The 17,110-nt window shown below is 42.2% G+C and overlaps 1 protein-coding gene across 7 annotated transcripts in view; it reads right to left on the bottom strand.

Annotated features, from left to right (window-relative positions):
- map4k3a (mitogen-activated protein kinase kinase kinase kinase 3a) overlaps positions 1-17,110 on the bottom strand; it is an 87,492-nt gene that overhangs the window by 29,984 nt on the left and 40,398 nt on the right. For all 7 annotated transcript variants that reach the window (XM_059537635.1, XM_059537636.1, XM_059537638.1 and 4 more), the window contains exons 3-12: positions 8,835-8,925; positions 6,867-6,931; positions 3,838-3,893; positions 3,601-3,648; positions 2,727-2,769; positions 2,369-2,441; positions 1,781-1,912; positions 1,324-1,386; positions 886-967; positions 357-473 (exon numbers count right to left, since the gene is read on the bottom strand). In XM_059537635.1, the coding sequence (XP_059393618.1) occupies positions 357-473; positions 886-967; positions 1,324-1,386; positions 1,781-1,912; positions 2,369-2,441; positions 2,727-2,769; positions 3,601-3,648; positions 3,838-3,893; positions 6,867-6,931; positions 8,835-8,925 (770 nt within the window). The remainder of the gene's footprint in view (positions 1-356; positions 474-885; positions 968-1,323; positions 1,387-1,780; positions 1,913-2,368; positions 2,442-2,726; positions 2,770-3,600; positions 3,649-3,837; positions 3,894-6,866; positions 6,932-8,834; positions 8,926-17,110) is intronic.

Raw genomic sequence — 17,110 nt, forward strand, 5'->3', positions numbered from 1 at the left:
GTGAAAGAGGCCAAATGATTTCACTAATCTTTATCAGCAGAAGCAGCCCTGAAACACAACCAGATGAGACAATCGAAACGAATGACTGCCACTGTAACAACTATTACAGGCTAATAATGAAGAACGCAAGCCACTGAAAAATATCACCTCGATAAAACAGGTGACATGTTGAATATAGAAACTCGAGGGGCTTGTCAAACTGACGTCCCCACTCGTAGGATTTAGAGGCTAACGTGTCGGTTCCATCAACTGGCGTTTTCTGGGCTCTGCTTGTGAATAATATCCCCTAAGGGGCTGTCATTCTTAAAGTGATAGTGGTGATAACATTGAGTATCACACAGGGATATATACTGTACCTCCGGCTCTGGGTCGTCATCATCCAGGTCTGTGTAGGACGAGTGATCGGGGTTGTTCACTTTATCCAGCAGCTCAATCGCCAAAATTCGACTTAATGGCTGGGACACAAAGGGATGCTGAGGAGTAGACGGTTGAAATAGAAATGTTTTTTTTTTTAAAGGAATGTCATTTCTCATTAAAGAGTCTTGATGTATAATTTAGAAATATAATTTTAAAGTAAAATGATAAGTTATAAAACAAATAAAATTATACATTTGACTTTTAATCTTAATCACTTATAATCATTATAAATAAAACTTAAATAAAACAATGCATTTAACAAAAGTAATTCAAAACAATAACACAAAAATATTATGTATAAAAATAAATGATAGGCTTTATAAAATATTAGGTATGTGATTAAAATAAAAATATATTTAATTACTAAAAATAATTAATTATAAAACAACTAAAATCAAAAGCAAAAATATTACATAAAATGACAAATGCAAACGTGAAAAATACTAGATACCAAAAAGTTCCTCCTACCTGCAATAACTTGTCAGCTGGTGGCCGTTTCTTTGGATTTTTCGTCAAAGCCAGCTTCACAAAATTGTGGAAATTATTGGTCCTTCGGAACACAGAGAAGAGTCTCTATTAATCTCATGTGTAAAGAGCATTTCCACTGCGATGCCTTGCAGTTTGTTAGCTTTAAATGTAATTAACTTAATTTGATTTAACAGAGCTGCAAGGTAATGAAGAATAAACTATTCGGGAGATGACCTGACCAGATTCTTAATCAGCAAGATAAGTGAATGTCAAGTGAAACCTTATTTAAATTCAGAAAAGCAACAGTTTAGGGCAAATGAGAGTGCTTGGCCCAAATTGCATAGGTGATTAATGAAACAAACTAAATCCCTCTTGGTATCAAGGATTTTATACACCTAGGTAACCTAATAATTGCATGAAAATGTAATTAGCACTTACCATTTAACTTTGTCTTTTAATTTGGGGGGTTGAAAGTTGCTTTTCGTCATCAGAAACAGAGCCCTGGAGAGACAAAACATGTTGGCAATGTCACAAGCAAACCAAAAAGTTCCGCTTAGAAAGAAAATATGGTAAATTCAAACATTTAACTAATTGAAACGTTGATACAGTTTCACTGCCCAGTGTGCCATGATTGATACAGTAGCTGGAGCTGGGAATCGAGAAGGTCTTATTCTGAACTAGATTCATTTTGTGAAGTTATTAAAAATAAGATTACGATTTTCATGACTCGACTGAACATTTGCAAAAGCAATTCTAAAAACAACAAACACAAGTCACTGGTTGAGTCACACGTATACTTTATGTATAAGATATATGGCATTTTTTTTTTATAAGGAGCTAAAAAGTCAGCTCTCTCTGAATTGGAACAGGACCATAAAGCGGGTTAAACTCTCACCTCATTGGATGAAGGTCAAACATGGGAGGTTGCAGTTCGGCTAGTTCAATGGCGGTGATGCCCACAGCCCAGATGTCACACAGGTGATTGTATCCTCCTTTCCTCTCCACGGCGGCCACCTCTGGGGCCATCCTGTTAGCATGGGTTACAGACTAATTCATGAACATCTCCTACCTGATGGTTATGTAAGATGTTAAAAAGGCATATGTGGCCTTGTAGAAAATGGCTGAATTATAAAAGATGAATTCAGGTTTTTTTTTTTTTTAACACCACAACAGCTAAATCATTTCTGATAGTTGACAAATAACATGGGATTTTTTTTTATATTCAACATCAGGATATGAGATTAAGATTTCTATCACTGTATAATGTAAAGAGTTTACAACTAGTAATTTTTTTGTACATTTAAAAATTTTAAGTGTTCTTATTTTTGTTATTTATATAGTTGGTTATTTAAAAATGAATTAAAAAAAAAAAAAAATTTTCACAAAAAGAAATCACAGAAAATATATTCATAATAACAATTTAAAATTATTCATTTTGATTATGAATAATGTATTGCATTTGTGGCACAATAGGGCTGTATACCAATAAGGAGTCCCGATGAAGGATTTTCTTTTAGCTAGTGTTGCTGTGATCTGTGCAGACACACCAAAATCAGCTGCAGAGAAAAAGAAAGAAAAGACCTTTACTACGATCCCACAAGCAGATTGAGTTTAAGTTGTGTACAACTGATGCTACTATGTGTCTAATTCCGTCTGATGAATTATGAAATATGAGAGCTGTGTAACGCCACAGCAGATCAAATGTGACAACATGAGGTGGTACTCTCAGTCACCAACACTTTGACACTTTTTTTATGATTGAGTTCATAACATTGTAAGTAACTTAATTTCCCTGTTTTAAACATTAATTAGAATGGAAGGAAAGTCTGTGATTTTCTTACCTAGCTTGACGTAACCATTGTCTGTCAATAAAATATTGGCGCCCTATTTCAAATAGAAAAACAAATAAAATGACATTGAAAGGTAAGAGTAAAACAACTATTATAAGACACTATTAAATATATTACTGGAGGATTTGTGAGACAAAATGTAAAAATGAAACTGACAGACCTCAGAATCAAAAAAGAATTATTTCTATAAAATTGCTCTTTCAACACCTGCTTTCATCTATGATCAGAGATGTGAAAGCAGCATCTGAGTCATACTAATTACATATCCCTCTGGCCAGGTAACCAGTGATTTGGCTTTGGCTTCACCAAATCACAATTAGAAGGTACGAAGGGCTTTACTTAAAGGCTATTTTTGTAAACAGCTATGATACTCAGATGAAATACATAATTTTTAGATGTAATGAGCATTTAGTTTTGTTTTTCACTGCTCAAACTTTACTTTTAATTCAGCAAGAACACTGATCAAACATGTTTCAAATACATTACAAAATATTTAATATTTAATAGGAATTGTTTCAAATATGTAAATGCTTTATTATGTCTTTATTAAAAACATAATACAATATATAGCAACTAACTAATGTACTAGAAGCACTACTGGCCATACATCATTGCAAAATAATAACAGAACAGTTAAAGGAATCATTTCCTAAAATAATTACTAATTGTTTATGAAATCATCAAGGAATATGAATCAGAAAAGCTGATGTGTGTAATGATATTGGTAAATGATAATGATAAAAAATAAGTAGGAGGAGGGTTTATGTGCTGTCACTCAGCTTTTTTTTTTTTGGCATTTGAATACAGTTCAACCAATCAACTCCTTTCATTTAAAACAAACAAAAGCTAGAACAAATCATGGTACCTTTATGTCTCTGTGCATCTTTCCTTTGCTGTGTAGGTAAAATAAACCCTGAAAGCAAAGGCACAAACACTTATTTTCATCCATGATCATCTTCAAACTAATTTACAAACTGCTTTTTAGAGAATGGGGAGTATGAAATATCTGGCAACATGTCTATCATTAAAAATTCAAAAGCAGCTTTCATGGTCACAGCAGACTGCTTTGGTTGTCAAAACAAAGTCCGGTAAAATGGCTTACCTGAAGGGTTTCTCTTGTTACATATGCTATCTGTGATTCTGTTAGTGGCCCAGTAACTGTGGAGACATATTAAGTGTGCATTAGCAGTAATATAATCTAAAAAAATCTATGAAAATCCCATTCATATTGGATTATTAGCTAAAATAGCCTGAGTACAATTTAAACGTCTAAACAATATAAGTGTGTACACATCAGTTGAGAAAAGAGCCATAAATAACTTCAGCACATTCGGCTGAAGCTTAAACTTGTTTAAATCAAGAATACACATAACACTTATTCTTCTCATGCCACATTGAAAAAAAAAAGTTTAACAAAAGCACCACTAGTGGGTTTTATCCAGCAGACCAAAGACAAGAAACAATGTGACTGATTACACGTCCAACCTGAGAAAATATAGAGCTGAATTGATTATTGTTCAACTCTAAATGGACTACTGATGAAAATAACAGACTTGAAACTTTACTAAAGAAAATTCAAAAGGCGCCTGAGAATCTCATTTGTCTGTTCTCCAAAACAATGGCGTATGTTTGACGGTTTGGAGCCTCTTACACTTCAGCAGTGCAGTTAATCTCCTTTAAGTCAACAGAGACATTTCTTGCTGATTAAAATGTCACAAAAACAGGAAATGTGCTAATGGGAAGGAGTGACTAATAAATGGGCTGAAAGAAGAGAGAAAGAGATGGGCTTAAAATGATCAAATGGTGTCCACAACTTATTTTACATTTGAAACGTGTTGCAAAAAACAAGAGGGTGAGGTGATGACATCTCAAAAGGAAAGTTGTTTCTGTGCAATTTTTAAATTGATGATAAAAAATATGAATATTTAAAAGATTTTCTTATCAATAGAAAAAACTTTTTTTTTTTTCCATGTTAAGTAAAAGATTTATGGAACTCTTTACCTTTGCACATTCGCCAGCTGGATTCAGTTTCCCATTTTAATGCTCAGATAAAAATGTATTTGTTTAGAATAGCTTTGAATGATCTCTTGGTTTAATTTGTTGATATATTGTTGGCTTTTTGTATTTTTTATTTTTTTTGCTTTGTTTTACATTGTACGGTCAGGTCACAGGTGTCCTTGAGTGTCCTAAAAGGCGCCTATAAAAAAGGTATTAATATTATTATCAATAGGTACATTTAAATGGACACTTTTTGCTTCCATTTAGAATGAATTATTTTCTGATTGACAAATCCAAACAAATTTTTGGGGAGAGACAATAAACATAAAATTTCTCGAGAGGAATTTTTGAAGGGGACACAAATAATAAAGCTAAAATTGTACTTGAAAGGATATGTATAAACGGAGGTAATTATATGCAAACGAGGTTATGCATAGTAAAACAAGGCGTTGTAAGCTCCATATATGGTTATTTCGGGGAGGAGTCGGGGTGGAGATGCACACACACACAATCGTCCCCTGACTGGGATTATAAAATGATTTTTGTGCAGGTTCTAGCATACGTATGGTTTTGTAAATCTGAAAACTTTTGTGCATACACAAAATCTAGCTTTTGTGCCTACGTACACTTTTAAGATGAAATCTATGGAGAGTTTTATAAATGAGACCCCTGATGTTTAAGTGAATAAAATATCCTTGACATCCTTACTTACAGGAGTTCCATAACTATTGACTTTGTTCTCTCTCACCGGACTCGTGTGTGTGTGTGTGTGTGTGTGTGTGTGTGTTTGTGTGTGTGTGTGTGTGTAGGTGATGTAAAAGAGGAAAGCAGGCATTTGGACCAAAGCACTGTGAGGCAAAGGAGGGGGAGACTCAAAATGCTTCTAAACTTAAAACGCATTTTTGCACCGTTTGTGTTGTTTTACTACTTACACAATTATTTAAAATATGAAAGAAAATATAGTTTTTTTTTTTACAATACACAGCATGGTTTTTAATCATATTTTTAAGGGGGTCCACCAAGATTTCCGCCCATGGCTTGCTCAATAAAAGTAATAATTTCTTTAAAAATTAAAAAATCAGCAATATATAATCCATTCTCATAAAAAATAAATAATACATATGTAAAGAATCTATTTTTTGTATACATTTTTTACAGTTTTTTCTCTGTTTACATCCACATTTCCAATATGTCCACTGTTGTACCTCACAATCCTTCTTCTTGATCATTTACTTGTTCAGAGAGTTATTTAAAGACATGTTTGACCAAGCAGAACCTGATTCATGTCTCTTTTGAGTCTTTCTCTATTTGTTGTGTGTGGGAGGACCTCGGCTCTAATCAGGCCTTTGACCATATAGCTGAGTGCAGCCATGGCAGTGGGGGGTTGATAACGTGGGATGTGGGACTGGGCACTAAGCTAACACGTTAGCACTATAACACCATCTACCACCACCCCCCGACCCTGCGCAGAGGCTCAGAGAGAACCACAGAACTGCCAACAGCTGCTGTGAAAATCAGCTCTAATGATCTGACAGGTCCACTCTACTAAGTTCTACTAAATTTATCTCCTGGGAACATACATAGGGACGCTTTCCAACAATGTAAGAAAAGATCTGTATATTAAGGCCATCTGTCAAGAATCAAATTGTTAATTGGAAGAGAGGAAAGTCTATTTATGGAAAAATTGGCATCGGAAATAAGAACTATCAAAGCATTGTGGGCATCGTATCTACTGTAAACTGTTAACGTTAGGACTTTTAGAGGATAGTTTGACCCAAAAAATTTTCCCCTCTGTCATTACATTTCAGACTTTCTTTCTTACATGGAACACAAGGAGACATTCTGAACAATGTACAGTTTGTTCTTCAACTCCAACCGTCATGTGGATCACTTTTATATGCTCAAAACGACGACTAAACTTCTAAAAAAAATTCTGTTGTGTTTTACAAAAGATATAAACTCACATGATTTTGAACAACGTGGGGATGAATAAATGATGACAATTTTCATTTCTGGGTGAACTATTCCTTTAAATAATGAATGGAAAGGAGATACTGCATTGCAATACTGACCACTGAGTGAGTTTGAGTTAGTGTTGCAGTTGATTGTTTACCTTTATATGGTGTATCTTACCATGATATATGTCTTGCAGTGAACCTCCCCCACAGTATTCCATACATATCCATAATTTATCCCTCCTGAAAAGCCAGAGAAAGAAAAACACCAACAAATTATATTTCAATCGATGCGTCTCGAAATAGTCCCCTGGCAGCCCCATAGGGAGAGTGAAAGGATGCACACTTTTCTGGGTCATGACACAGCAAGCAGGAGACAGAGTCATAAGTCACAAGCAACCTGCTTTTATCAAAAAACACCCTTCTCTGTTTCTCTAAGCTGCCTTGCACTAATGTCTAGACTAATATTTAAGAGATATACTGCTGACCAGAGACAAATCACACTCCAGTTTCCTATAGCTATAAGGAAGACCAAAACAACATTCTTAGAAATTAGAGAATTCAAGTGAAGTTTTAGATGTTAGGTGCTTTTAGATTTAAACTTTAAAACAAATAAAAATAAACTATATATATATATATATATATATATATATATATATATATATGTTTTAATGTTTGCTTGGGGTCACTAATATTAAAATTTTATTTTATTGTATTTAATTTAATTTTTTATTTGACAGTTTCTTTGCTGACTAAAGCTACATTTATTTGATCAAAATGACAGTAATATTTATGAAATATTACAGTTTACAATTTTAAATAACTCTTTTCTCAAAGAGATGATGCTTAAACTGTGGTGGTGCTTACTTTTTTGTGGAAACCGTGATACATTTTTCACTTTCATTGTACATTTATTTAAAACAGAAAACTTGTTTCTACATTATACATGTCTTTACGGTCACATTTGATCAATTTAATGATCAAATAATTTAAAAAAGTATAAATTATAATAATAAACTAACCCAAAACATTTGTATGGTAGTGTATATATAACCAGGAAATTACATGCCGCTGATTCCAACAGAAAATTATTTTCCTTCAGGTTGAAACAACAAATCCCACATTGTACCAGGATAAATGTTAAAATGTATTATTTCACAGCCATGCAATAACCAGAAGATCTTAGGTTCTACATGTTTATAAAAGACTACTGTAGTAAAATCATTTCAATTGTTTACACAGAGGAAAAACACACCCTATTTTTGAATGATTTTTCTTACGCATTAGACAATGTTCACTAAGAAACTACCTAGAAAAAAGACAACCTTCACATCACTGCTTTTAAATCTTGAGGGATGTGTTAAAATTATCTATCACTGTAGCTTAACTTTATACTGTAGCTAGAAAATTGTAGATCCATTGGGGGGCGATGGTGGTGTCATATACCACAAAGCTTTAAGAAAACATAATTTTGTCAATGGTAAAGTCCTACTTAGCAAATGAGATCTACACCCTTGTTTGATTCCTGAATTTTAGATGATCTAGTTCAGTCTAAAGGCCCGTTCACACCAAGAATGATAACTATAAAGATAACTATAAAGATAACGATATTAGCGTCCACACCAGCGAACGATATTGTCTGTGTATTCTAAGCGGACGCGCGTCTGCTGCTTTAAATTCTCGAGCTCATTACAGCAGGATGGATTCTGATTGGTTGGCAATGTTTTATCGTTCATCGGGGGGAAAAAATCGTTCTGAAAGAGATTCCAACGATATCTTTTCTCTGTGCCTTTATCGTTATAGTTGTGGTGTGGACTCTGCTATTCTTTAATACTGAGAACGATTTTTAGAACTATATCTTTATCGTTATCTTTATAGTTATCATGCTTGGTGTGAACGGGCCTTAAGCCTGGCCACGAGGCATAGGTTGTACAATTATCAGAAACAGAGGTGCTGCAGTCACAGCTGCTGTTCCTGCAGTGCAGCTGTGAGACCCAACCAACAGAGCACAGTGTCAACTCAACAGCCTTAGACAGGAATAGGAACTGACAGAGCAGGAGGAGAGAGAGAGAGTGAAAGAAGGGGTACGTGAAGGGGAGAGCGGAGAACAATAAAAGTGTGGTCAGGAAAGTGGTCATTACTATACCTTAAGTAACTACCGAAATAGGCCACAATGTTAGAGTGCTTGCAGTCTTTCATCATGATTATTTCCTGCTGAACCACTGCAAAGTCCTCGCCTGTCGAAGGAACACACAGAGAGATGGGGACAAGGTAAGAAATTACCAGCAACAACCCAATGAGTTACTCAGTTACTCAGCTATTTCATTCATGTCAACGAAAAACTTATGCAACATTTTGAGATCTACCATGATTTCATAACATATAGTCATATCGTTTATAAGAAAGGACCCAGGTATTACAACTTGATACCATCACAGTAAGTTGTTAACCACCCGAAAATAATAAAAACAACTATATTTGATTACTTACAGTAATTTATGCACAATTAGCATCACAAAACTTGCAGTTATATGTTTTAAACAGGCTTATAATACACATATCACTATGTGGGAATTTATTATGTATATATGAACTAAACTAAACTAAAATAAGTTAAATAAATAAATACTTGAAATGAAGTGTATTAAATTAATGAGTGGAGTGTATTAAATGAAAATGCAATTTCATTTAAAAAATATAATTTATAACAATAAATACATTTAATAATACTTTTAAATTCAAAGTAAGCAAATAAGTAATTCTGCCAGGTTGCCAGGACTTAGGTATTTATATGCACTTACTGTTCTGGCTGGTTGTGAGCTAGCACAAATTAAGAGCCCACCAACGATTTTCCTCTTGTGGACAGTTTATAAAATAAAAATCATACCTCACCTCAAGAATGCAGTGTATGCAACGCACTAGATCCATGCACTTGAAATGCATTGACCAAGTATGTGTTTGGATTAAGTACATTTCAACCCAAATATTTGCAATAGTAATAGTGATGCAACACCTCTAATAAGGGAGTTCCTGATGAAAATTGATAGCAAATCCTCATGAAAGCTAAATTTCGAAGCATTGCATGCTTGTTTAATTATGCATAAGACGAGAGGGGAGGGCCAGACGCTTATGTGTATAGTGCCTATACAGTACTGAGATCTCTTTAGCATTCATAAAGCATCAGACCCTAAATGCATCACTGTGTTCCCTTTCGAGAGTACTCTCGTACTGCGTAAGCTAGCTTACGCTATGGGAAAAGGTCCCCTTTTCTCGAGAATATGAAGCCAAAAATTATCCTTAATTTTTAAATAATGTAAAACGCAGTGCTGCAGCACAGCAGACCCAAGCGAAGCGGCTCGCGCGCTTATTGGCTGTGCTGCGGCAACTGCAGCAACCTATGGTGAGGCGGCGGAGAGTAACGAACCAATGGGGGTGCTTCGCGCCCATTGGACGTCAGAGCGCGCCAAAATAGGCGTGGCTGGAACTATATAAGCCACCGCTTCACCATAGGGATCAGATTTCATCTCCTTCAGCGATCTCACCTGCACTTCGCTGTCTTCTCCGGAGAAGCCTCTACACGCCGTCGAAAAGCCTCTCAGCGGGATAGCACTGCAACGCAGATCTGAGGACGCCGGCTCGTGCTTCATCTCGACGCCGCCTTCAGCACTCGCTTCCTGCTGCGCCATCCGGCGTGACTATATCCTTTTCAAAGCTAGTGTGTTTGCCGCTGCATCACACTTTTTTCCTCCAGAATTCGAGGCGTTGTTTCAAATGCCTCGGGCCTGCGCTTCCTGCCGAGGCCCTCTGCCCAGCGAGGACCGCCACATCATCTGTGTCTCCTGCCTGGGCCGCGAGCATGCTGAGAGCGCACTCTTCAAGGGCGGCTGCCCTGAGTGCGACGACATGGCTATATCGACCCTGCGGGCTCGATTAGCTCAAACCAGCCACGATGCTCCACCCGCTCCGCCTCTTCTCTCTCAAGTGCCGCGTAAGAAACGCCGCGATCAGAGAATGCCTGAGCATACTGTTACACGCGAGCTCACGCCGGAACACTCCCCGCGTGCCTCGCCCGCTCTCGCTCCTTCGCCTGTCCTCTTCGTGGACGAGCAGCGCCAGTCCCTGCTCACCAGCGCCCCCTTCTCCTTCGGAGCGCCTGAGGCGGAAGAGGACAGACACGACAGCCTTTCTCTCGCCGCGTCCAGTAATGAGGAATGGTCGGGCTCCATTGCGGACCCCCCCCCCCCCCCTCTACAGCACCCAGCTGCACCGGACAACGCGCCGATATCGACGCGGAGCTTACTCGCGTGCTTACAAGGGCTGTCAGCGACCTTCAGCTCGACTGGTCTCCTCCAGACGAGCCCGCTAAAAGCAGGCTGGATGAATGGTTCCTGCAGGGGCGCCCTTCGGCCCCTCCGCAAAGAAACGCCCCCTTCTTCTCGGAAGTTCACAATGAACTCACGAAGTCGTGGAAAGCCCCATTCTCCGCACGCTTGAAGACTTCTGTCTCGTCAGCGCTCTCCTCTGTCGACGGCGCCCGAGACCACGGTTACGAGAGCCTCCCCCCTCTCGAGGAGGCTATTGCTGCACACCTCTGCCCGCCCTCAGCCGCTGGATGGCGGTCGAAGCCTGTGCATCCATCCAAGCCGTGCCGCACCACCTCAGCTCTCGCTGGCCGAGCTTACACCTCCGCTGGTCAAGCTGCTTCGGCTCTACACACCATGGCTGTGCTGCAGGTTTTTCAGGCCAGACTTCTCCGTAACCTGGACGAGTCTGCCCCAGATACCTATGACTTTAAAGATCTCCGCAGCGCTACTGATCTAGCCCTGCGTGCGACAAAGACCACAGCACAAGCGATCGGCCGAAGCATGGCAAGCCTCGCTGTTTTAGAGCGACACCTCTGGCTCACGCTCACGGATATGAAAGACGCCGACAAATCCGCCTTTCTCGACTCTCCTATCTCACCTTCCGGCCTCTTTGGCCAGTCGGTTAAGGGTTTCGCTGAACGCTTCACTGAGGCTCAGAAAACGTCGCAGGCAATGAGACACTTCCTGCCGAAACGCTCTAGCTCTGCTGCGGGACGCCGTAGAAATGCGCCGCCCCCTCAGACCTCGAAGCCATCGCAGCCAGACTTACAGTCTCGCCCAGCGACCAAAACCCAGCACCGCTCTCGCTCTACGAGCCGCAAACCGCCAGAGAGACGGGGACCTCGGCCCAGGATTGTGCTGAACCCCGAGCCTCCGAAGCCCTCCTGACCTTTGGGCTGAAAAGACCGTGGTTAAGTCCCGCTGCGGCCGGACCACCACACAAGAAACCTCACATGCTTCCTCCAATCCCCTCACTAAAGGCGGTTGGAGATGTCTATACTGCAGTAAACGAGCCTGTTACAATGCACGCACGCCTGCACACAAACACCGTTTTCACGGCGACCTCAATTGAGCACAAAAATAGCTTTTTCTATGTAGGCAGTGTGCCCACTACACAGTACGCACCCCTACATGTATACACACTCCCCCAAGTGTCACAAAGACTCACTCGGGTCTCCTTTCATGCCCACCTTCCCGCTCGCGCCGGAGGTGCTCTAAATGTAGCGCGCGTGCCCACTTCTCAGTGCGCAACCCTACAAATAAGCGCTGTCACCACAGTGTCACAAGCACAGCATACTCGAGCTACTGGTCCCCTCATAACAGGCGGCCAGTGCCCGAAACACATTCAACCCATAGCCGCACGAGCCGCTGCATGGCAGGCCATCCCCGGCATATCAGATTGGGTTTTGAATATAATAAAACGAGGTTACTCGCTCCAGTTCGCTCGCAGACCGCCGCGCTTTCGCGCCGTGGTCAAAACGAAAGTGAAAAGCGAAATGACACACGTCCTTCACGCCGAACTGATAAACCTTCTTGCAAAAGAGGCGATAGAAACTGTCCCCCCTGCGCAGCGCGAGTCAGGCTTTTACAGCCGCTACTTCCTCGTACCAAAAAATGATGGCGGTCTTAGACCCATCCTAGATCTCAGACGTTTGAACAAAGCGCTTATGACGCGATCGTTCAAAATGTTAACTACCAAACAAATACTCGCGCAAATTCGCCCGAGGGATTGGTTTTTCTCAGTGGATCTGAAAGACGCTTACTTTCACATTCAAATAGCACCCCATCACAGGCCATTCTTGAGATTCGCCTTCGAGGGGCAGACTTATCAGTACATGGTTCTTCCATTCGGCCTCTCCGTAGCGCCCCGTACGTTTACACGGTGCATGGATGCCGCTCTCGCACCCCTGAGAATGCGGGGAGTGCGAGTATTGAACTACCTCGACGACTGGCTAGTTTTAGCCCATTCCGAGGAACTACTGACGACACTCAGATCCTGGATCCTCAGCCATTTAGAATGCCTGGGTCTCACGATCAACACTGTCAAGAGCGCTCTGTCTCCCAGCCAGAGGATTTCCTTTTTGGGGATAGACATAGACTCTGTGACATGTACAGCGCGTCTGACGTCACAGCGCGCTCTCACTATTCAGCATTTAGCCGTGTCGTTCAAAGCCGGGTCTCTTTACCCGCTCAAACGATTTCAGGAAATGCTAGGTCTGATGGCATCAGCCTCTGCGGTTCTCAAACTGGGCCTGCTGCGCATGCGCCCACTACAGCGCTGGCTGAGAGACCGTGTTCCAGCGCGCGCCTGAATTTCCGGCCGCGCGCGCATCAGGGTGACCCACGGCTGCATCGCAGCTCTGGCCCCTTGGAAAATAGCCAACTGGTATCAGTTAGGCGTAAGCACGGGCGCTGTCTCGAAATGGAAAGTAGTCTCGACAGATGCATCCAACCTCGGTTGGGGCGCCCTGTACGAGGGCAGGTCTGCCTCCGGCCTCTGGTCGAGCCCGGAGCGACTGTTACACATAAACTGTCTGGAGATGATAGCGGTCGAACTATCCCTGAAAGCTTTCCTCCCATTTTTAAAGGGCCACCACGTTCTGGTTAGATCAGACAGCATGTCAGTGGTGGCCTACATAAATCGCCAGGGTGGTGTCAGGTCAGAAACCTTGCACACCCTGACCGAGCGTCTTCTGACATGGGCACATTACAATCTGCGCTCACTAAAGGCAGCGCATGTACCTGGCATCCTGAACCGGGGCCCGGACATGCTTTCCAGGGCGAATGTTCCCCCTGGGGAGTGGTCTCTTCACCCACAGACGGTTCAGTTGATGTGGAGCATCGTCGGCAGGGCAGAGGTCGACCTCTTCGCCTCAGAAGACAACGCTCATTGCCCAATATATTTTTCAAAGAGCAGGGACGTGCTGGCCCTCGATTGGCCCAGACGCCCGCTTTATGCCTTCCCACCGGTCGCGATGCTACCGCAGGTCATCGATCGGGTCAGGAAGAGCAGATGTGCTATGCTGCTAGTAGCCCCACTCTGGACGACCCAACCTTGGTTCTCCGAGCTGATGCAGCTGTCCAGTACAGCCCCATGGCCAATACCGCTGCGGAAAGATCTCCTCACGCAGCTGAGGGGCGCGCTCTGGCATCCCCACCCCGAACTTTGGGCCCTTCATGTATGGCCCCTCAACGGGTACCCGGGAACCTCCCTGAGGGAGTGTTAAAGACCATTACGGAAGTCAGAGCGCCCTCAACCAGGCGCCTATACGCGCAGAAATGGTCAGTGTTCTCCACCTGGTGCGGGACACGGAACCTAGACCCTCACTTATGTGACGTGTCGGAGATACTCTCCTTCCTACAGGAGCGTTTAGATGCGGGCAGATCCCCGTCTACGCTCAAAGTGTATGTGGCAGCCATTGCAGCTTCTCATGCTCCGGTGGCCGGCCTATCACTGGGAAAAAACGAACTGGTCATTCGTTTCCTTAAGGGAGCTCGTCGGATGAACCCTCCCCGACCCCCTTCAATCCCTTCCTGGGACCTGTCTACGGTCCTAGAGGCCTTAAAGGGCCCCCCTTTTGAACCGCTTCAGTCTGTCGATATGAAGCTTTTTTCGTTCAAAACCGCTTTTCTACTGGCTCTGGCCTCAGTCAAGCGAGTGGGGGATTTACATGCGCTATCTGTAAGCGCTGACTGTCTCGAGTTTGGGCCTAATGACTCCAGAGTCATTCTCAGATCAAGACACGGCTATGTCCCCAAGGTGCTCTCAACACCGTTCAGAGCGCAGGTCATCTCGCTGTCAGCCCTTTCCTCGCAAAGCGACGAAAGCAACGCGAGCTTCATCTGCCCCGTCAGGGCTCTTAAAACCTATATTGCGCGCTCCGCCTTATTCAGGAGGTCGGACCAGCTCTTCATATGCTTTGGTGGGCGCACCCGAGGTCTCGCCACCACGAAGCAAAGCCTATCGCGATGGATAGTAGACACTATCTCGCTGGCTTACAAATCTAAGGGCCTTCACTGCCCGTTCGGCATCAGAGCCCATTCCACCCGAGGTATGGCCTCGTCATGGGCGTGGTCCTGCGGGATACCACTGGATGATATCTGTGCGGCGGCAGGCTGGGCCTCTCCGTCCACATTTATTAGATTCTATAATCTGCAAGTCCCTGCCCTGCAGGCCAGGGTACTTTCTATATAGACGTGCTAAGCCTTATCACGTCCCCCTTTTTTCGTTCCCTATATAAAGCTCACTAAGGTTGGCTGTTGGGACTGGGATTTCTCCTGCTATAAAGCCCCGAGCTGTCGCCTCGGGCTGTGACAGGTGGAAGTTCCCGAGCACGCACGGCGTTTTACATTGTGTTCCCATAGCGTAAGCTAGCTTACGCAGTACGAGAGTACTCTCGAAAGGGAACGTACTCGGTTACTAACGTAACCTCGGTTCCCTGAGATGAGGGAACGAGTACTGCGTAACCTGCCGTGCTATGTGCTCGGACCGGGTGATCGCTTCAGTCGATTTAAAACCTGATCCCTATGGTGAAGCGGTGGCTTATATAGTTCCAGCCACGCCTATTTTGGCGCGCTCTGACGTCCAATGGGCGCGAAGCGCCCCCATTGGTTCGTTACTCTCCGCCGCCTCACCATAGGTTGCTGCAGTTGCCGCAGCACAGCCAATAAGCGCGCGAGCCGCTTCGCTTGGGTCTGCTGTGCTGCAGCACTGCGTTTTACATTATTTAAAAATTAAGGATAATTTTTGGCTTCATATTCTCGAGAAAAGGGGACCTTTTCCCATAGCGTAAGCTAGCTTACGCAGTACTCGTTCCCTCATCTCAGGGAACCGAGGTTACGTTAGTAACCGAGTACGGTTCTCCCCCTGACTGCTGATGTAGATTCAAGCCCCTCATATAACCTTTATTTCTCTCTAAAACCAGCAACACTCTTTGAAGCTCATTTGAAAGCCAAGAGGTGGAGTAAGGACCTTCTTCCTAGAGCCCTGCACGGGACGCTCAGGCCCAAGCACGGCCCGTGTCCAACAGCTTATCAGAATTACTAGAGCTAGAACTAGAGCCCTATCATACACCCGGTGCAATACGACGCAAGGCGCAGCACAAGTGTGTTTGCTAGTTTCAGTTCGGTGCCGTTCGCATTTTCCCGTCCATCGCCATTGGCTAGTTAATATTTTAGTTTACTCGCCAGACTGATATATATATATATATATCTATATATATAATATTTGTAAAATGGCGCAGTTTTTTAAAATACACTTTTAACATCAGTCAGTCAAGCTTTATAATAATCAAGTAATATTTAATTAGAAGTAAATTTGATAACCATGTTTGAATGCATATTAGTCATTTTAACTGAACATTTTAAGTTGAGAGGTAGTTGTTTTTTCTGTCATTCAATGTTTCTGACAAAAAAAGGGAAAAAACTAACAAAAATACTGATAATATTGATAATATATAGGATAATATTGACACGGATTCTAATAATAAGAACTATAAAACACACTAAAGATTAATAAAGATTAATGATCTGCTGGATTAATGAATATTAATCAGGTTTTGTTGGTTCGCTTGAACTGATTTGCTGAAATCAAAACAGGGACGATAATAGGTGAGCGCCAGCCAATGTGATTGCCGTTTGCGCATTGACGTCACCCACTACCGGAAAACCCGGCTGTTCTTAAAAGCTGAAGACTTCCTTGTCAAATAAATTTTATTCAATTATCAGAAAAACCTTACAATAATCACATGATCCAGGATTAATTTTCTTATATGCACAAAAAAATAAAAAATGAAAATTGTAACACCCCATCCCAAGCCTGTTAATATACAATACGTACTCGGTTACTAACGTAACCTCACCTGATTTATTTCATCGCCGAAGCGAACCAGAGTGAATCGTACGCACGGCAGAGAACGCAGTACTCGTTCCCTCTTCTAGAGAGAACCGAGGTTACGTTAGTAACCGAGTACGTTCTCTTATGAGAGTTATCTCGTACTGCGTCTTAGCTAAGACGCTACGGGAACCCCATGTAAAACGCCGTGCGCGCAGGGATCAC

Source organism: Carassius carassius, chromosome 44, assembly GCF_963082965.1.
Source record: "Carassius carassius chromosome 44, fCarCar2.1, whole genome shotgun sequence".
Classification (NCBI taxonomy): Eukaryota; Metazoa; Chordata; class Actinopteri; order Cypriniformes; family Cyprinidae; genus Carassius; species Carassius carassius.